General features: G+C 38.5%; 1 protein-coding gene across 7 annotated transcripts; it reads left to right on the forward strand.

Annotated features, from left to right (window-relative positions):
* Window positions 1–2,160: 2,160 nt before the first annotated feature.
* LSM14A (LSM14A mRNA processing body assembly factor) lies at window positions 2,161–21,292 on the forward strand (the record flags this gene model as incomplete). Of its 7 annotated transcripts, none has more annotated exons than XM_082005676.1 (10): window positions 2,161–2,281; window positions 10,333–10,496; window positions 11,876–12,008; window positions 13,119–13,241; window positions 15,095–15,271; window positions 15,580–15,642; window positions 16,307–16,486; window positions 17,978–18,149; window positions 19,023–19,251; window positions 21,154–21,292. In XM_082005676.1, the coding sequence occupies 10 exons, from the start codon at window positions 2,161–2,163 to the stop codon at window positions 21,175–21,177; spliced, it is 1,386 nt and encodes a 461-aa protein (XP_081861802.1). In that variant the 3' UTR covers window positions 21,178–21,292. The 7 variants fall into 7 exon arrangements, with proteins under 7 accessions (XP_081861802.1, XP_081861803.1, XP_081861804.1 ...); XM_082005677.1 differs by having other exon boundaries at window positions 16,313–16,486; XM_082005678.1 differs by having other exon boundaries at window positions 11,912–12,008.
* Window positions 21,293–21,512: the final 220 nt, after the last annotated feature.

Below are 21,512 nucleotides of genomic sequence, written 5' to 3' on the forward strand. Positions count from 1 at the left end.
TCTTTTTTATATATGGCTTATAAAAATTTAGGAGCTTTTCTTTTGAAGTTAATTGTAATTGTAAATACTTGTCCGTGCTCACCTAGGCAGGATATGAAGAGGCTTGGGAAAATTTGACATCCAGAAAGTTCCAATTTAACCCTTAAAAAGTTTCTCAGGAGGATACTTTTCTATTCCTAGCTTCCCACCCCCCCCTTATTCATTCTGGCCAACAACTCTCTTTCAGCAGCTTTGCAAGTGGTAACACCTAAAAGCATACTCTGGCAGTTTTCCGCTCAAATTCTTTCCTGAAGTGCTCATCTACTTTGTCCTAAGCTCAAAGAAATGTCCATTTCTATTTGCTGTTCCACTACACAACCTTGAAACCCTAATACTGGGTTGTTAAAAATGGGAGCCTTGGACTATAATTCTGAGAGAGGCAGATGAGGGAAAACTTAGGAAGAAGTTGCCCAGAAGAAAAGCCACATGGGTCTTTGGGGCAAGTGGTTGTATTTCAAAGTATTCCTCCTCCCCCTTCTCTGTCCTCTTATGTCAGTATCACAGGCCTCTCTGATACACCCTCAAGGTGCCCTCTCTCTTCTTCAGCCAGGGCCCCAATCTTCCCTGCAAACTCCCCCAAAGCTTTGCTTTCCTCTTCCAAGCCACATCCATACCTGAAAGCTGATGCACCTCCTGCAAGGAGGCAGGAGCAGGAAAACAATGTAATACAGACTGTAGCTGATCCTCTAGATTATTAGGCTTTCCACATCTTCTGTTATTTTCTAAACATCAGCTTTACTTTGAGCTGAGTTACAGATGCTGATTTTCAACAGTGGTCTCCCAGGGACTTGATGTGGCCATGTATGCCCAGTCATTAACTGAAGAACTCTGTTCCAAAAATCTTTCAGGTAATCCAGGGCATCCTAGAAGCACATCACAGTGAAGCTCCCTAGGCACTCAAGTCCTCCATGACTTTACAGTCAGTTGAACTTTCACATAAAGTTTCCAGAAGTCTAGTATGGCTCCTACTTAGAAACACACAGGCCCTTCTAGAAAAATCTGACTTGCTGTTCTGTTTCAAAGCACTATTCTGAATACTTGCTGAATCTTTGCAATGTACTAGTGTCCAGTTGCTGCAACAAAAGCTATTAAGTATCCTTTCCAGAAGTTAGTTTTTGTTGCATGTGATTTTCTAGGCTGCAAATATTAAAAAGGGGGCCTGAGGCAGTATCATGTGTTAACAGGCAAAGCCTGCAACAGGAAGCCTCATTTGTAATTTTTACTTCAGGTGTAGAAGCTAAGTGCAATCTCAAGATTTTTTTTTTTTATGTACTTATACTAACAGGGTATTTTTTCAGGATTAATTCCACAGTTTAATCAAGATTTCATCAACAGTTGCATTACTTGGCAAGTTCAGACTATCTCAACACTGCTGAGTAAAACAGAATCCCCTGTGAAATATGAACTAAACAGTTATCATCTAGACTTTTGCAGCTTTCTGCATGGCTGAATTCTAAATTGCTTATTAAGGATTACAAGAATTTAGCATTCAATGATAAGTGGCTTCGGCCTCTCTCAAAAAACCCGAACAGCCCAAATCACCAAACCTACTTTCACATCCCCTGGTGTTCACAAGCCAAGGCAGGGGTGCGTTTTCCAAGCTGCAAGCTGAAACTCCCGGCACGCTGAGCGGGAGCCGGGGGAGCCACAGGCCCCACACACCACTCCTAAGCCAGGCGGGGGAAGCCACGCTCCACACACGAGGTGGAAGAGCACTGGAGCGCTTATGGCTTCGAGGCCGCTAAATTAATTTTCCGGGCGGCTCAAATGGCCGCCCACTCCCCTCACCAGCCCGCGCCCCGCCCCCGGCAGCCAGTTCTCGCGAGATCATCGCCACTCCCGGCATCCATTTCGTGGTTGGGGCGAAGGGGGGTGGCTCCGAAGGAAGATGAAGGCGGCGGCCATGTTGGGAGCTTCAGGGTGCTTTTGGTGCGGGGTGTGCTGAGGGAGTCTGCGCAGGGAGAGCCGTCGCTGGGGGGTCGGCGGAAAGTCGGGCTCAAAGCGGGAGGAGTAGAGCACCTACTACGACTCTGATCTGGGCTTCTTTAGTTACTTGTGCCCGGCTTCAGGAGCGCTCGGCAGGGGAGGGGGGGGGGTGTCCCTGACCGAGGAGCCAGCACCATGAGCGGGGGGACGCCCTACATCGGGAGCAAGATCAGTCTTATCTCCAAGGCCGAGATCCGCTATGAAGGGATCTTGTACACCATCGACACCGAAAACTCCACTGTGGCGCTGGCCAAGGGTAAGGACCTGGCGAAGTAAAGGACTGGGCCCTGGCGACGCAGCAACGCCTTGGGGAGGGAGAGGGAGGGGAGTGGGACCGCGGCGTGTGCGGGGGCGTAGAGACCGTTGGGGGCCCGTCGGGGATCGAGCAAGAACCTGAAACCGCGGCAGAGTCGTTCGTGGCGTTGCGGCGATGAGGAGGCTCGGGGTGCGAGGGGGAGGCCTGCAGCCGACGAGGGCCCAGTAGCAGCTGCGAGAGGGCCTGGCGGAGCTTTGGTAAAAGCCCGCGTAGTTTCGGCCGGAGGCGCGTCCTGCCGCTATCCTCCCCGACGGAGCGTCTGTGGCGGGGCTGTGGCGACCCGCGACGCTTCACGGCGGAGGTGGAAGTGAGGAAGAGGTTGAGAAAGCGGCGGCGCGACAGCGCTGCGGAGGCCCCTGCTCCCGCCGCGCGGGCTGCTCCCCCGGCTTTGGGAAGGGGTATGGAAAGCCCCGAGCGGCCGCGGAGGGACCGTCGCGAAAAGGAGCTAGTAACATTACCTAGGTAGGGGCTGCTAAAAGGAGTCCTGAATAGAGTAGAAGTATGAAGCCCTCAGCGGTGGAAGTGGTCCGGCGTTAGTGCGTAAAAGGGAGTAGGAGAGGGACACTGGGAAGATGAGTGCTTTGCTTCGTAAGAATTGCAGATCTACAGGGCCGATTGCGACTGAACTCTACTGCACCCTGGGGTAGGAGACAACTCGGGTCTAAACGGGATCTTGGGAGACCTAGGTTATCAACAAAGGCTGATCGTGAGCTCTTAATTTCCGAGATAACACTGTATAAATCGAAATTGAGTACAAACACTGGCGTGAGAATGTATTGGCCAGAGAACATGTGTGTGTGTATGTATAAGAAAGTTAGAAAGATATGTTTATTGAGAAGAGAGACTGGGGGGTAAAAAGGAGGATCTTTAAAACTGGGCATCCGAAGTACTTCGCTGTTTCTTGTGCACAATAATGCACTCTAAACACAAGTTTGTGGAATATTCAGGTAAAACATTAAGTCGGATTTTTTAATAACTTATTTATAATAGATTCTGCGAAACTCAATGGTATTTTACTTTACACTTCTTGACTCTGTAAAGTATTGCTAAATAGTGTAAATGCATATATAAAAGCAGAAAGTTTATCCAACCGTTACTTAAGGGAAAAAATTACTTCTTGTGTAAATTAAATATTTGGGACTGCGAGTATTCCAAGCCTCAATTCTTGTTTGATATGATAGGCTTAGCATTCTAGCATAATGACAGTCTGTTATGTTTTACAGAGTTGGTGTGTATAATAGCTGGTCTGTGGAGTTGATACTGCTGCAAACCGTGTAGCAGTTTGTTTGCCTTTATCTCACTTTGGTCTCTGTGGTATTTCTTGTTTGTGTGTCTTGTGACTTTAAGGGCCCCCCCCCCCTTATTATTTAAGAAATAGATTGCTTTGTTTTGTAAATTATTATATGTATGTTTTGAAACACCTTGTAGTAGGTTTGGTCCCAAGCTTGCATAGTTCATTTATGGGGCATTTAGCTTTCATGTGTTTTTTTACTTATTTCTAAAGTTGCTCTTAGGTTAAATTACCTTTCTGGAATTGTATTATCTGTTTAAAAAGGACAGCTAGTATTTATTTATATGAGAAAAAGATGAGCAATGTGATTAAAAATAAATGTTTAGAAATTCCAATTGCATGCTGTAATTGTTAAGGTTTGTACAAAAGCACTTACAAGAACCCCATCCTTGAGGAGCTTGTGATAATCTTGTCCTAAATTAGACAGATTTAGTGCTGACCAAGCCAGTTTTGCATGACTTTTCAAGAGCGGTTAAGTCGTGTTATAGCATATCTGCCAAAGTGTACATACTTAAGATAGGTTAGATTTGTAATTGTAGTTTGATCTACTCTCTTCCCATAGCTCTCATCAGAAATGTAAATCTAAACCATTAAATTTGCTTTAATAAAAATTGGCTGAGTTAGCTGAAGAATGTGTTTTGTAATATAGTGTCATCATTCAGAAGAGAATAAACCAGTATTTCTAGGCCACCTGGAACCAAAAATCTTAAGCTTCATCTGGAAGCTGATAACAGCCATATTGGACTGTAAAACAGTTCACTCTGCTCATGAACAAATTGCTCAACTCTACAGTATTCAAGTTTCTGAATAAATGAAGGTTTAGGTCATGTGAATGTGTATGAGAGCATATATGTGACAGGTGTGGTTAATCATGGCCAGGTCTGTATGTGAAAGAAGTGGATCTTCCTTCTGAACTGTCTGTAGCTGTAAATATGTTCATCGGCTAATAGTTATCTCTCATTCCGGTGGTGAGTCCAGAAGTCAAACCAGAACTGTTTACCATGGATCTGTTTACCATGGATCTTTACCACAAATGTCAAATTTTCTGCCAGAAAAAAGGGGGGGGGAGCCTTAAAGGATGACTCGAAGCTTATGGTTGCTCTGTTCTGTAACTGGCTTCATGTGACTGTTACCTGGGTTAAGTGCAGGGAGGCTTATTGTTGTTAATTTCCTAACTGAAATCACTGAAATTGTTGTGACATAAAGTGCAAAAGTAGACACAGAATCTGTTCATGAATAACTACAGATTTGCCTAACAGTAGGACTTCAGTGGGCTTAACTGAAGCTTGAGATTAATGTCACAAAGTTTTACATGTGCAATGTCTTCATTTATCTTAAATCTTCTGGGGTTTTAGACCAAAATAAGGTTTTTGGGTTGCTAACAGGATACTGATTATAGTCTTCGGTTACTGAGGGGCAATGTCCTATAGTTTTCTGATTGGCATTTTATTTACAAAGCTGTGATCCTTTCACTAGCAAAAGTTGCAGCCTCTGTCTCATGAGTTAGAGGAAGATAGCAACTGTTTAAATGTTGAGCATAACATTTTTATCCTAACCTGGAGTCTAATAAGGGAAAATAATGCATCCTTTCACAAGGTGTTAAAGAGTATTATTATTTAAATAACAGTGAAAAGTCCCGTCTATATCAGACTCCAAATATTAACCAAGCTATACAATTACTTGAGGGTTTTATATATTATTGGTGCATATGTTTTTTTTCTTGTTTCCCAGCTTTCCAGAGCTAGTGTTTGGAACCAAAACCCACCTACTCTTGTGAAGTTTCAAGTTAAATTAACTTGGAATATCCTTTTAGTTCATACTTCTAATTCATACTTAATTTTTTAAACATCATTAAGTCCAACCGATTTAAGAATAGTGTGTTTGCAAGCCACAGTTAAGAGTAAAATTTTCTTGCTGTAAAGTGATTGCTGCCCTACCTGAGGGCAGTTGTAGAATAATCATGAGTGATCATGCTTGATCTTACATGTTGTGGCATTGAAAACGAGGTGTGATGTTTCATGCTAGTAATACACATATTTCAACACACTGATTTAGAGGGATGGATTTTTTAATGTGGGTAAACTGTGTAAGAACAACCATAATGGATCAGAAAAGGCTTTGTTCCCTGCCAACAGTAGGGAATCCTTAGTCATGGAAGTATAAGAAACAGAAAATTACATACTGTGTATCTGGTATAATGCATCAGTTTTCACTTACCAGCTGTTGGACCATTGAGAGTTGCATTTGGAATCATTATAATTAATAGATATTAACAAAATAGCTTTCAGTAATTTAAGAATTAGTTAAACTTCTGGCATTTCTGGCATTTTCAACCATCTATGATAGTGTTTTCCATAGTCTAATGGCACATGAAAGACAAAACTTCCCCTTCATTTGGACTTTTACACAATATTAGTTTGGTGAAAGACTCAAACATAGGCAGAAAAAAGTTAAATTCTTGTGAAGACTTGGAGCATTTCCTATAGTTCAGGTGTGGGAGCGGGAACAGGAAGCGTTACATTTTTATCAAGTTTTTATGAAGTTATTTTTTTAGTCAATTAAGTGACATGCTGCCTCCATGCTTTGAGGTTTAGGGCATGTGTGCCAAAACAACCCCGTGCATAGTGTGTCACAACAGAAAAATTCCTCTTGTCAAAGCCCACTTCTGGCTACTTTCCTCATACCTGTCTCCCTGTTAACTCAGCACCCTTAAGAGTAAGGGAGTGCATACTGAATTAACTGTGCTGAAGGTATGAGCCCACCACAAGCTGTCTCCTTCATAATATTTCTTCTGTAATGTGGTGTGCAGGCATCTGAGCATGCTTGCAGGGAGAGGGTTGTGATGTTCTGAAGAGAGATGGCAATTGAAATGTCTTATTCTGTTAGTGGTGGTCTCATTTTAGTTGCCATGCTTCTCATGGGTGCCTTAAGACTGGTTTCTGTGTATGTATGCTACATATGAAGTAAGTCTGATGGGATTGTGTCAGTGCTGCATACAGAGATTGAACTACATATTTATAATAATTCACATTGCATAGGAACAGAGTCCTCTTGCTAGTAGAATATATAGCTTGGCTTCTGATTAACACAGTATATTTCTGTGTTAATCAACAGGTAATAATTGATGTTAACTGATAGGGAAAGTTGCAATGTTTTCCTTGGATGCTATAGTAGTGTAATATGTATTAAAATACAGTATAGCAGTAACATTTAAGTCAGTCAAAATCTGTACAAAGATTTGCTCACAGCGCTTCAATATGAAATTGGTGGAGCTACTTGGGCATAAAATTACATATATGTATCCTGTTAGGCTCAACAGTGTTAGTTTCTTGCTAGCTAGCTATGTAAGTGTGTGTATTTACGCTGACAAAAAATAAGTTTGGTTTCAAGATGTGATGGTTGCCTTTTTGTTTGTAAGTCATAAAGCCAGTTTAGCTCATTAAAAAAACCCCAAATAATAAAAAACTTAAATTGACAAGGCAAGATTACATGGATTTACCATACTCTTGGTGTTGGAAGATTGTTATCTTCCAGGTGTTTATTTTCACTTCCTCTCGCCCTTTAGTATTTTGCTATGTGTGAACCACTGCACCTTTTCTGGAGGAAGGATGTAGTCTGAGGAAATACCCCAAGAGACAAAGCTGGATAGAGTTCTAAGACTGCTGCTGCTCCAATACCTTTTCATTTTGATACTCTGGCAACTTAGTATTTTTGATTATGCAAAACTATGGTAAAAACTATTTTGTTCTAAAATCCTACTGTACTGGCCACCTTAATATTAGACTTTTTACTTTAACGAGCTCAGATTATGTTAAATCCCAATCCAGGCTAGGAAAGAAGAAACCATAAAGACAGCTATCCCTTTGCAAAATATTAAAAGTAACATTCAACTTTTTACTCTATACTACTATCTGAAGGACCTAGTTGGGATAAACACTGCAAAAACATTGAGCAGCCCTTATACTAAACTGCTTTCTTAGATCGCTGCACATGCAGTTCTGGTTCCTTGCTTTAGGAGGCAATTAGACTCAGGGATGGTTATTTTTGTTGCTTTGGCGTGAGGGAAAGGTTGAACTCCAGATCAGAGGAGTTTGCTTATCCCTCTCCAGCAGAGCTAATCTTCGTTGGACAAAATTGTCTTTATGTTTTGCTGAGAGTTGCACTAAAACCAGTTTGGTTTGGGGCAGTGGAGAGGTAGAAAAAAACCCCAAACTCTTAGTAGCAACTCTTGATGTGTTTTATTGTGAAACCATTGATGACCTTATTAGTGTCTTGATCTAGCTGGATAGGCAGCTGAGTGTCTTAAAGATTGATTCTAATTTTTGTTATTGAAAATACTACCTTCTGATGTTTTCATAATTTTATGATGGGGAGAAAGACAAATTCTTGTTGACGTACAGTAAAATCCCTTTACGTCTTAGAAGGTGTCAGTAGATGAAAGTTAGGGTGTTCACTTTCTTTTTTGATTGGTTTAGAATGGAGAAAAGTAATTGCCAGGTTTTAAAACTGTTCTTATATGTGTCTTGTGATGTTGGTATTAGTAGTAAAATACTTATCCATGCAGCATAGCTCTGACTTAAAAAGTACTTTCCAAGCAGATTTCTTCTATAGTTAATCAGCTTTTCATTTCTGTGTAGAGGTGAGATGTGATCCGCTAGTTTACTACCCCTTTTGGTGGTATTGCTACTGCTTAGTTCCTTCACTTTAGCTAGAAATTAAAATACTTCAGTAACTTACTGATCACACTCTGGCTGGTTTTTGTGCACCTTTGTAGACAAAATGGCCACTAGAGCAACCATGTCAGTGTGGGACAAAAGAGAACCAATACAAAATCAACTTTGGTTATACTTACCAAGTCAGCAGGTCAAATGATGGAATGAAGGACCAAGTTAATTTACTAGTTCTCCAATAAATAGAGTATAGGATGGCTAGAAAGTGAAGTTGGATCTGAAGTCAAGACTGAAATAGAAAGGTGTGATGAATAAAAAGCAACTGAATGTAATATACATAACCGATTGAAAATGTTGTTAAGTTATTGTGTGTTACTTTGAGTTAATTTCTGCAAATTCTTCAGCTTCATATAACTTTTTCTGTAGAGGAAGAAGAGAAGACAGATTTATTTTAGAACAGAATACTGAAATTCATTTAACAATCCATGCCTTTTTACAGTGCCTACATTTTATAGTACCATTCAGAGCAGGCTTTCAGATGCACAGAAATAGAAAAATTGATTAAATTAATCTCAAGTTTATATAAGTATGAACAAAATAATTGTAACCACTTAATACTTTCATTGTAGTGTGGAGTTGAGCTCTTTATCCCTGAATTAATGCTTCTCAAAAAGATCTGTAATACTTGACTGATAAGCTCTGTTTATGCAGTACTAGAAGAAGCAACAGTTACAGAAGATGGTTGGTGCAGCCTGAGAAATGACTCAGTATCACTTTATACACCTCTACAGGAAACTCTGCTTTTCTTGACTAATGGTTTTATGGCTGCAAATACGTGCCTAATGATGTCTCCAAATTGTTGATGCATCTGAAAATGGAGGGAATACTAATTCTGGTAAAATAAAGCAAAATACGATATGTTTTCTCAGCATAACCTGTAGTACTCTACAAGGCAAACAAAAACCTCTTAAAAGGCTAGAGCAAAGACAGTCATGAGGGATAGTTAAATCTGCTGCAAACTGATGTTCAGTAGAATGTGATTGTAATTTTTTTTTCTTCTCTGGTTTCAATTATTGTTTAGTTTTTGCTTACAAAACTTTAGCTCCTGGAGATATATCTCTTCAGATTTTTGTTTAATTTTATATTCACCAAGTGTTGGCAGTATTATGGTGAGGAGAAGTCTTGGAAAGGGTAGTGAATGTGAAGTGTTGCTAGCCATATGCAGAGGTAGCGATTATACATAGTGCAAAGGGAAAAGCATCATAAGCTTCATCGCTATGCAATCTGAAAACCATTGGAATTCAGCTAGGTACATACAAATAGATTTAATGTCTTGGTATGTTGCACACTATGCAGGCCTACTTAGGAAGGTGGTTATGCCCCAGTGAGTTGACTTAATTTGACAGAGATCATACGAAACTTACACCAGCGTTTTGGTTCATGAAAATTGTCATGCCACAGAATTAATAATTTTTATTTAAATCTTGATTCAGACCTTGGATCTATTGAGAAATACTTTGTTTTAGGTAATTTTTAATGTTCTAGTTTCTATCTGTATTAGCAATTTTTTTTGTGATTTGCAAGTGCAGAATATGAAGTATGTAAACTTCATGTAGCCCTTGATTCACAGGACTGACTTAACCAGCCTTTGTTGGTGTTCCTGTTGCTATAATGTCCAGGAAGTCTTAACTTTAGCAAAAACTGCTTTCCTGCTTCCCCTTACCCTCAGAAAACTCTCAGAATAATCAACATGTGAGTGGTAGCATAAGTGATGTTTCAGTAAGGAATAGAAAAAATATCTTTCTGCTTGATTTTTAACTGAAGCTTGTAAGATCAAATTATTTGTTTATGTCTGAGCAGTTGATAATGGCAAAGAATATGCTGCCTATTTAGTTGTTGGGTTTTTTCAACAACTTTTTTTTTTATTTAATGCTGTTGGTCTAGGTAGTATATTTTAAAACTTTTCATTGAATGTGGGGTGTGTTTGTGTTTTGTTTGTTTGCTTTTTCCCCCCCTTCCCAATTTTGCAGTTCGCTCCTTTGGTACAGAAGATAGACCAACTGATAGACCTATACCACCTCGTGATGAAGTCTTTGAGTATATTATTTTCCGTGGCAGTGACATTAAAGACCTAACTGTCTGTGAGCCACCAAAGCCTCAGTGTTCTTTGCCACAGGACCCTGCTATTGTTCAGGTAGGTAAAAACATTTTTTTACACGTTTGTTGCTGAAGGTATAACCTGGTATCTTTAAGTGCTCTCTAGCTGAGTGTTTAAAAATTAATATCTTTGTTGCTGTAAAGTTCACAACCCAATGTAAAAAAAACTCTGGAAAGATTTTTGTCTTTTGAATCATGTCTTTAACTCTGAAAATCAAGGTTGAAATCTTAACTCTAGCACAATGCACTGGATACCAAAGCTGCCTGTTTTTCAAAAACAACAAATGACTTCTACTAGACCTTGATGCCTTTTTTGAAAGGTACTTGGCTTAGGAGGACACACATGCAAGACTTCTTGGAAAGATCAGACTTGGTATAAGTCGAATGGAGTAGATGCTGAAACCTTGCCAAATCATTAGTGGTTGGTTTGTTTGGTTTTGCTTGCTTTTGGATTTTAACATTCAACTTTTTTTGCTGACTATGACTTTAAAAGCATTTAATGTAGCTATTTGTTTTTTAAAAAGCTTCATACTAAAGGGCAGTTATTTTAAAAGGGAATACTTGGTTGCTGAAGGGAAGGCAACTTACAACTTGAAGGCTTCAAGCTTAGTTAATCTATTATTTTATAGTAAATGGACTGACAGAGATAGTTATTTTTGAAATTTGTCAGCTTGTTGATTGTGCTTATGGGGTGTCTTAAAATCATCCCTGAGAGTAAGATGTAAGTTCTTGGTTCAAATGGAACTTGATCATTCCATGTAAGTGTTTACATTTCTAATATTTAACTATTCTGTAAGATAAAATTCTTGATACTTCCATATAAACTACACTTGCAATCCTCTAAGATCTTTTGCTAAATTTGGTGCAACTACTTCTGTCAGTGGTAGTTGAGAGCTGTGAAACTGTATTACTGGTAGGCCCAATAATAGTAATAACCCCACCCTTCTCCAGTATGTTTGGGTCTTTCATTGTTCATGTGGTTTTTGAAACTTCAGGGAAGAAGATGTGACACTTTACAAGTTTGCCAACAAAAACTTATGCACGTGTTTGACAAGAAAGTCCAGTATCTGAGGTTCTAGGGAAGAGATTGCAAAATGTTATGGTATTGTTTTCACAAGTTTGTGATATCGGAAGGATAAAAGTGCTTTCTGAACTGTATATATACTTGTGAAAATGTTTTATGCTAACTGTTTATAATTTTTGTGCTGTCTTTGCTTGTGTGTTAAAGCAGTTAAATTCTTGATATTTACAGAAACAACTTTATGAATGTTAAGGTCTTTTATTTGTATTAGCCACAGTGATGGTGATAGGGTAAATTTAACAAATAGTTTTAGAGTTTCTGCATTTTTTGCCTTGCAGAACTATTTCCTACTTCTTGTGCAAACATGAATTTCTGCAAGTGTGTTTTTTCTTTAGTCTTCACTAGGATCTTCAACTACATCTTCATTCCAGTCTGTGGGGTCCTATGGTCCTTTTGGCAGAATGCCTGCATACAGTCAGTTTAGTCCAAGCCCACTGGTGGGGCAGCAGTTTGGTGCCGTTGGAGTTGGTATGTTCATTTTTATTATTTGGCATTTTTCTATAAGTGAATTTGCAGGTGTGTGCATAGACAGTAATCTGTGCTTATAATTCCATCAATGTCTTATCCTAAGGGCAGATCCACTCTTTAATTTGTATCAGTCCCACAGTCTAGCTCAAAACTAGAGTTTTTCATAGCCTTTGCAGCTAAAATGAAAGCAATTATGATTGAAAACTAAACACCCTATCTCAGAGGGACAAGTGGGCAAAGGTTCCTGTATTCATGAATACGTTCTTTTTCATATGTATTTGTTACATTCATCTTGTAATCATTGTATTTCACAAATGGTAGAGGCAGCTCGTCCACAAAAGGCCCATAGCTGTGCTGCAGAAATCTGGTATCCCAGGTTGACCAGGTGGTGTGTGCCTTAACCAAAGGGTTTGGATTATACAGCAATCCATGTGCCAGCACCGTCCTTCAGCTATTCATGAGACCTTACCTTGGCATGAAGTACATGCTGGAAGTGTTTGAGAGCTGCATGGGTTAGTTCCTCCTTTATACTGCAGATGCTCTCTGAGACTCACCGACCAACTTTAATTCCTCCGTTAAAGTTCTTTATTTCACCTATTAGTTTTTCACATAGGAGCTTACATTCTTGCAACTGTTATGGTGACAGCGTTACTCTTGGTACTGAAAATGTTAGCCGTGTGAAAGGAAGGCTGTGGAATTGGCCATAACTTGATAACAGTTAAGATGTGACAGTCATGGTTTTGTTTAAAAGATGCTAAGTGGAAATGCATACCAATGACGTTGTTTCTTACCCTGTAAGATGCTTTCATAGCTATGCTATGTTAATACTTGTGAAACTAATGCTATGTTAATACTTGCAAAACTGAAGTTAGCAGTGCTTTTTTTTTTTTTAGATAAAAAGCATGAAGGTATTACAGTCTTACCAACTTACTACAAATATGTATTTGTAAGTTTAATGTAATGTACATTACATTAAACTCAGAGTGTATAAGAAGAGCAGACTTATGTGTATTCTAGAATAATTGCCTAATACGGCTTCACTAATCATTTAAAGCTAATTAAAAAAAAAAGTCTAAACCGGGTTTTACAGCTATATTATTTCTTTCAAAGCAGGAGGTTCTTTAACATCTTTTGGAACCGACTCTTCAGCCAGTGCTAGTATGTCCCAAAGCACTGCAGTTGGTTCTGCATTTACAACAGATGCAAGATCACTAAAAACACAGATGTCTCAAGGTAAATCTCTTAATAAGTCTTTGATCTTTTTTTTTTTTTTGACCAATCATGCCCCTATGATTTAGGTGGTTGCCAGAAATGCTAACCAAACAGCTGAATTCTGTCATGAAAACACTTGGTATTAAAACCAGAAAGTGCTGAGAGTCTTTGTACTTGCTCTCTTAAGTGTGTTTGCCTACATTTTGGCATGCTGCACAGGTAACTGTTAGTGGCACATTTGTTGTTATCCTTATGGCACCTATATTGAGGACTAGGACTGACTTCAGTTGAATAATGTTAGCAAATGGGTGCATGTAGAAATTCAATATCTATTTTTATTGATAGCATGAGAAAACTCAAGATACTTCATGCTGATTGGATTGTGAAGTCCTGCAGCGTACAATTTTTAAATCTTTATTCCCAAGGGTGGTGGGTTTTTTTTGTTAATGTATATTTATACAAATAATGACAGCAGACATGACTGCCTGTAGAGGTAGTGACGTAACAGTTAAGTAAGCTTAAAAGTAATAGAAACTGTATAGGTAGTTTGTGTAATACTGGAAAAAGAAAGTAGAAGCAAAAAGGAAATTCTTGATGCTTTTTGAGTGGCAGAGAAAAAAGAAACTAAATGTTGAGCACCTTCACCCTCACTTTTCATGCAAATATGTTAAGATTGCTCCTCAAAATCCAAAAGGCGTTACTTCCTGTGCTTCCACTCTTCACCACAAGTAAAATTGTGTGGTAAGATATATTCCTAATGCTGTTTTTAAGTTTATGCAGTCATGTTAAAAGGCAAAACACTTACAGCAAACAGGTTTTTCCTAATTTCTAGTTAAGATTTGTATACCAATGTGGAGTGCTTTCTAAGATTAGCTGAGTGGATTACCAAAAATAGGTTCTATTTTGTCACATTAATTGAAGGGGGGGTGGGGGGTGGAGTATACTGAGCATTTACTGTTTCTCTGTTGAAAGAGTAACTTGGTTTTCTGGAGGTGAATTAAAAACCTGTCTGATTCTTGGACTTAATGTATAACATATGCTCCAGATGAACATACATTCTGCCACAGTTTCTTGTGGGGCACTAATGAGATTTTCCTCTGTGTGTTTGCTTTAAAAAAAAAAATTGTCATCTTTGTAGAGTGTGTGGTGTCGTGGTGGTTTTTTTTTTTATTATTTGGTGTTTTTCTTCTTTTGTTTAGCTTTTTTATGGGATATGACATTATTCTTTTTTTCTACTTACTGGGACTTGATTCTTACTCTAATTTCTTAGCAGATCTACCTATATGGTGTGGTAAACTTGTCTGGCCGGAGCAAAATTCTAAAACATGCTTCTGGCTCCAGTCACTCATGCTGCAAATTGAAATGTGTGAACAGCACTGTGTGGGGAAGCGTTCATAGCTCCTTCATCTGCATTATGCCTGCCACTAGCCATCACTGTTCATTTATGTTGTGGTGATCATACAACAGAGTGTGCTAGATGAAATGAAATACCAGTATCGTAACTGTATATCTGCCTTTGGGAGCAGTCACGTTCCACTTGTCTTTCCAGGGAGGCAGAAAGAGTATTTTTATCTCCAATCAAAAAATTTCATTCCACAGCTAAATGCACATCATGGATGGGTTGGTAGGGATTAATTGTCCTACCCATTTTTTTCTTTTAGACTGGGGGAAGGGGAATTGCTAAATATCCTTCATTCTGGATTAGTGGATCTGAGGGTGCAGAAATATTTATTTCTTCTTTGGACACAGCTGTCTTGACTGGTAAGGCAGATAAACCTGTCAGTCTAGATTGGTTGAGACCAGTAACTCAAATTTGTGGATGAGAAATAACTCTCTGGGTTTTGGTTTTTGGTTTTTTTGGTTTTTTTTCCCAGGTCGTTCAAGCCCTCAGATAGATCATTTGAGAAGGAGCCCCACTATGGAACAAGCGGTACAAACACCTGCAGCCCACTTGCCTACTCCAGCACCAGTTGGGAGGAGGAGCCCTGTACCAGCCAGACCTTTGGTGTCTGCTAGCCAGAAGTCATTAGAGAATCAAGAGCACAGACGAGGTAGCTTTGGATAATTTTCATATGACTTGTTGTCTTCCATACACATATGAAGTACCCTTTTTAAGGGTAACACGTAGGAATTTTCCTGCTGTCCGTTACTGGTAGACTGGCTGGCAGAGACCTGGATTATATATATTTCTTTTTAAAGTCAAGCATATATTCTAAATTTTCTTTAATTTTATGAAGTTAAACTTGTGGTTTACTTTTATAGGTTTGGATTTTTTTGAAATCTGAACAATATATATACAGAAGTATGATCAAAAATACCGAATTGGATAAACAAATAATTTTTTTATTTCCAACTTTAGCTGAAGCACACAAGGTTTCAAGATCAGAAAATGAACTCAGAAATGAAAACAAACGACAAATTGGTAAATCTTGTTTTGAGAAATAGCTATCGTTTTCAGACTTGATTAATTTTTTTTAAAGTCTGCTAAAATACAACATAGTGTATAGTTTGTGAAGTGCTAGGACTTTGTTTCTAACATCCAGAAATCTTGCAGTTCAGAATACAGTAATAAAGAATTCATGTATTTAGAATGCTTTCACATAATTGTTTCTAGTGGGTAACAATAACTTTGCATTGAGTCAGAATAATACAAGCACAAAAAGTCAGCATTAAAGAGAAAATCTCTTCTGCTTGCTCTATATTAAGCAATTTGAATAAAAATGCAAAACCAAGCAGTATTCATGGATTTATAAACACAATAGCAGGAAATAAAATCCGTTATCTTTCTACAAAAATATTTGCCTGAAAAGCCACTAACATTTTAATAACTTCTAGAAGTCTTAGTACACAGGTTTAGTACTATTATGCTTTCTGTGTCACTGCTGTAATTGATGTAAGTGAATTTACAAATTACAAGCTGCTCCGACAGGACTTTTAACAACAGAAGTGCGGGAAGAGGATGCATGAAGTCCCAAGCTGTTACCCCAGGAATTAAAAAACCCCACCCAAAAAAACAACCACCTCCACCACCCACAAAGAAAAACCAATGCACAAAACAAAACCAAACAGAATTTCCCTCTTTTCAGTTCCAGGAGGACCTTCAGCACGGAGAGGCCGTGGAGGTCACAGAGGGGGCCGAGGAAGATTTGGCATTAGGAGGGATGGTCCAATGAAGTTTGAGAAGGACTTTGACTTTGAAAGTGCAAATGCACAGTTCAACAAGGAGGAAATTGATAGAGAATTTCACAATAAACTTAAACTAAAAGGTAAACCAATCTTTGCTTTAGATTTGAGCATGGAAAAACTGTGTATTGCTGTTTTAACCCTACCTTGGAGAACAACTTTTAAAAGGCATATCCTACTAAGTTTTGTTTGCAGTCATTAAAAAGAACAAATTAATTAAAAAAAAAATCAAGGAACAAGTAAACTGGGATTATTTATTAAATGCTTGGGTCAGTATTTGAGTTTTGAAGGAACTTTAATTAGTAAATATTATACATCATGCTCTAACAAGTCTGATGGTTAAAAATGCAGATCACTTGAGCAGAAGTTCCAGTAGTGTGAATTTACTTTGGAGTTCTGGAAAAGATGCAATGAAAGAAAACCTGTGGTTTATGTTTTCAATTAATAGACCAAAAGCAATCACATGAGTTTGGGATCAGAACTTTGCTGGAGGATGCACGAGATCTTCAATTTATGAAGGCATTTCTTTGCTTTTACCCTTTTCGAAAGAAACACAGGAGTAGTTTTAGATCCATACTGCCAGCACTTTTTGTTTTCTAGCAGGCTTCTGTTTCAATTACCTCATTCTCTTGTGACCAGCCACCTGTTCATTGCACTGCTGCTACTATTTTTGGACAAATTGTTACAGGTTAAAGTAGGGATTTTGCTATTTCAGTAAATGATTGGCTAGAAGCAGGGAAACAAAAGGTAGGAATAAATGGTCAGATTTCAGTGTAGAGAAAAAACACCAGTAGAGTCCCATAGGATTTGTTCTCTGGTGCTTGCCCCTTTTTAAATGAGTTGACAGTTTGCTGTTAATACTATTTTTTTCTGAGTAATAGAGAAGAAAGGGAAAGCTAACAATAAAGAGCTATGGAAATATTTTATGAGACGAGAGTGGTTATTTTTGTGCGTGTTGTGGAAAGGTTGAGCCGGTTAACTGAAGTTTTTGCACAGCATCATGCGATTTAAGCATTTAGGAATGAGACTTTAAGATCATAATAGCTAGTTCTGCTGAACCATCAGCTTTTTTTTTTCAGTACCAGTCAAAACAGTAAGTTGAACTGCAGGCAGTGCTAGACAAATATATCATAAAGTCAGTTTGTGGCATAATATCTTGAATACTGGACCTGTGCCTTGAAGGAGGTAACAGCAAAGTTAAAGATAGAGAAGGGTAACAGGGATGAGCAAAAACATGGTATGGCTTTTACATGAGGAATGACTGAGTGAGGCCTTTAAGTCTGTAGAGGAAGTAGCTAGGAGGTTCCAAGGTAGATGGATGTCAAATCCATTCTGCCACAGGTTTTTTGTTAATTAAACCCACAAAGACTACAGAGGATATCAAACCTCCAGACAGCAACAGCAAAACATCCCAATTTATGTGTCAAATTCTTTGACTTCCATGTTAAATTTTGGAGGGTGTTTTGTATTTTTGTATATTTCAGTACAGTTTGTGCCTGTCTGGGAGTAAGTTAACAGTGCCATTGTGTTTAGTATGATGTTCTGGAAGGCTTTTGTTTACTTTTATTTTCCAGAAGATAAGCTTGAGAAACCAGAGAAGCCTGTGAATGGAGAAGACAAAGGTGACTCAGGTGTTGATACCCAAAATAGTGAAGGGAATGCGGATGAGGAAGATCCACTTGGACCCAACTGCTACTATGACAAAACCAAATCTTTCTTTGATAACATCTCCTGTGATGACAATAGGTATGGCCTGTAAAGGAAAGTTTGTTAGTCTACTTAATGCATGTTTATGTCACAAGGTAGTGTAAGCACTACTCATTACAATCAACTCTGAATCAAAAGTGAGTAAGGATTATGGCCACATGCAGGGGGGGACGACAGGAATATGATGCACAAAATTTCTTTGTGGGCAAGTGCAATACATCAGTAGGAAGACATTTTAAAATGCTGTTCTAGAACAGTGCTTCTAGAACTGAGTGTACATACTCCAGATTCTCCTTTTGAGATTTACTGAAGTATTTTGTTTTGTTAGTAAATTACCACTTTAGTTAAATCAGTTATGACTGTGCTTTGTTAATGGTTTTTAAGGAGATTACGTAACCATCTTGGCCATTAGTGGTGTTTGAATGGGAAAATAGCATTTCAGGAAAATTAAAGATTATCTTTTGCTGTTGCCTTTTTATTAGACAAGATGGTGTGTATTGCTGACCTATTTTGAATTACGGAGTGAGGGGGGGATTGTTTTGTTGTACTGATGGCCAGAGAAAATAATGTCTGTAGCTGCAAAATCTTATTTTCTGTTTCTTGTTTTAAATTGCAGGCAGCTTTTATTTATTATATGATGCCTTGTGCAGAGGATGCAGACTGTGTCCTATATGGGAAACTCTTACAACATTTTTAATGTATAATTAATGATATTGTAATGTATCCCTTTTCATGGAGTTAAATGAATTGTGGCAGACATCTAGATTCTTGTGAAAGGGATAATTTGGAGATTTACAATGTGATTAATGTATCATTTTTTGTTTCATGGGCTTTCTGGCGATTCTAACTAAGCCAGCCAATCTTCCTTCTGAAGTGTGTTTTAAAACAATCCTTGTTCCTTTTGTATGGCAGAGAACGGCGACCCACCTGGGCTGAGGAAAGAAGATTAAACGCAGAAACCTTCGGAATACCACTGCGTCCCAGTCGTGGCCGTGGAGGGTACAGAGGCAGAGGGGGGATTGGCTTCCGAGGTGGAAGAGGACGAGGAAGTGTAAGAGGTGGCTTCACTGCCCCCCGAGGATTTCGTGGTGGATTCAGAGGAGGTCGTGGAGGCAGGGAGTTTGCTGACTTTGAATATAGGGTAACATATATTTAATCTTACTATCACGTGATCCACTGTTCTTGGAAACTAGTGGTAAAAAAAGTCCTGCTTTTGAATTTGATGTTGAGCTAGAATTTCTTGAATAGTGTTTTGCAGATACTGTGAGCTACTTAATTGAAAGTCCATTAATGCTGAAATCTTTGTCACATAGCATCATTTTACTGTTAGCAGCAACCAAAACTAAAAGCTACTTTTCTTCACATGCCCTAAATATTTGTTCTATAGCTAGAACTGGGGGGGTGGGGTGAAAGTTGTGCAGATTCAATACAAGTGTTAGGAACATGAATCGCAAGCATTTTTCTAAGCAATATTGTAAAATACAAAGATTGAGAGGGAGTAACTTAACCTGCTTCTAGTGTGCAACAAACCTTGTTGAATGAGTTGGGACAAAGCCTAGAGACTTTTAAGATCCTATGTAACCCCTAAAATACAGTAATTGAAGTTACTGAAGTGTAGCGATGACCTTTTGCAAAGAGGAAGATAAAAATATTTTAGTTATGAAAGGTCCTGTTACACTTTTTTTTTTGTAAAAATACAACTTTACAGAATTATATTCAATATTTGGTGGTAAAGCTAAGGCAGGATTGACTTTTTTCAGCTAGTCATTCAGTGGAAAAGAACTGTGGGAGATAAGGCATAAGAACTTGAAAACAAAAGATCTGTGTCCATCCCATAGCGAAACCATTTTTAAAAGACTAAAAGAAGTACTACTGCTTTATTTTTAGTTAAGTATGAATGAAGCTTACAGTTTCTTCAAGAGTTATGCAGAAGCCACCACATAAGTCTGCTAAGTGAAGTAACCTGATCTACAAACATACTTTCATCATCACATAAGCATAGAAATAGTAATTTGTTCTGCAAGAGCTATGATGGCTAAAGAGCAGAATCTTCCTTTACAGTATAACTATGCAATTTGTTGCTTTTGCAACACTATTAAGACACCCATTTCTCTGTTTCCTGTTGAAGATCTTAACTCTTCTTCCTACCAGCCATTCAGAGGAAGGGCAAAGTTATTTGTCAGCCCCAGCTAGTAAAGTGATGTATTCTGTGCCAGTGGTATCTAAGGTGCACTTTCTTTTTCTTGGAAATCATGTGAATTCTCCTTTTTACAAAAGCTCATTGATTGTACAGATTATGAAAATCAGCAGAGCTCAATTGCTTGCAAAACTAGAATCTTTCAATAATTTCAGTAAAAGCCTTTTTTCTTGACACTTAGTGTGTATATGCAACTTGAATGTTAGCTTGTTAAGGAACAGAAATAATACTGTCATACTGTTTAGAACCGGTAACAATAATTAACCAGATTGGTGCAAGTAAATGTAGGCTTTTACAATTCTGACTGGGACAGAAGAACTCCCTCTTATAGTTTACTGCGTGCGCAGTTAAAAGTTTTGCAGAACAAAATCTTTGTTTTCTGGTTGAAGATTTTTTTTTTTTAAATTAAAAAAGAAAAGGTGGGCCTTTTTTCATCACAGAAGATTTCTGACTGTCCCTCAGATATTCCTTCATTAGTTTTCTTTAACTCACAGGACTAGTAATTCCAACCTCTGGTAGCTGAGCATGAATTGGAATGAGGGGTTGAAGATCAAAGACTTGAATTTCTGAATGGAAGAATTTCACAGCCTTCCAGAAAAGTAGGAGGTGATGTAAAGACCCAGGATTTGTGCCACGCATCTGGTCAAAGTGGCGAGCTGCTTCAGCGTGTGCCAGAGCATGTTCTGACCAGATGCTAATCTGATCAGATAGGGAGGTTGTCTTTCTGATTTCAGAAGATGGGAAGTAGCCATCACAGTGCATCTTCTCCCAGTGCTGTTGCCCACATTAATTTGTGATTTTTGTTTTGCAAAATTAATTTTAACATTCTACTGTTGTTCCCTCTAGAAAGACAACAAAGTTGCTGCATAGTCTACAAGAAAGCTGAAACCGAGTGAACGTCTAGATCTTCTTGATCCAGAGAATTAGTTTCAGTCTCTGCAAAGAATGAAGTTAATTTGCTGTATACTTGTCACCAGCACTGGGATTTAACTATTTAATTTCAAAGGGGTGTAATGCAGTTACTTTTGAAAAATGGCCATCTTTGAAAACAGTGAGCATTAAATATATTTGAGACAGAAGGATAAGTAATTTCTTATGTATAGTTAATTATAAAGCAGTACTTCGATGGAGTTTAAGTATTTTTTCATCACTGAAAGGATTTTTCTTACTACTAAACTGTATTTGATAATTGCTTCAAGTTGTAA

Source organism: Phaethon aethereus (assembly GCF_964289735.1).
Source record: "Phaethon aethereus genome assembly, chromosome: 13".
NCBI lineage: Eukaryota > Metazoa > Chordata > Aves > Phaethontiformes > Phaethontidae > Phaethon > Phaethon aethereus.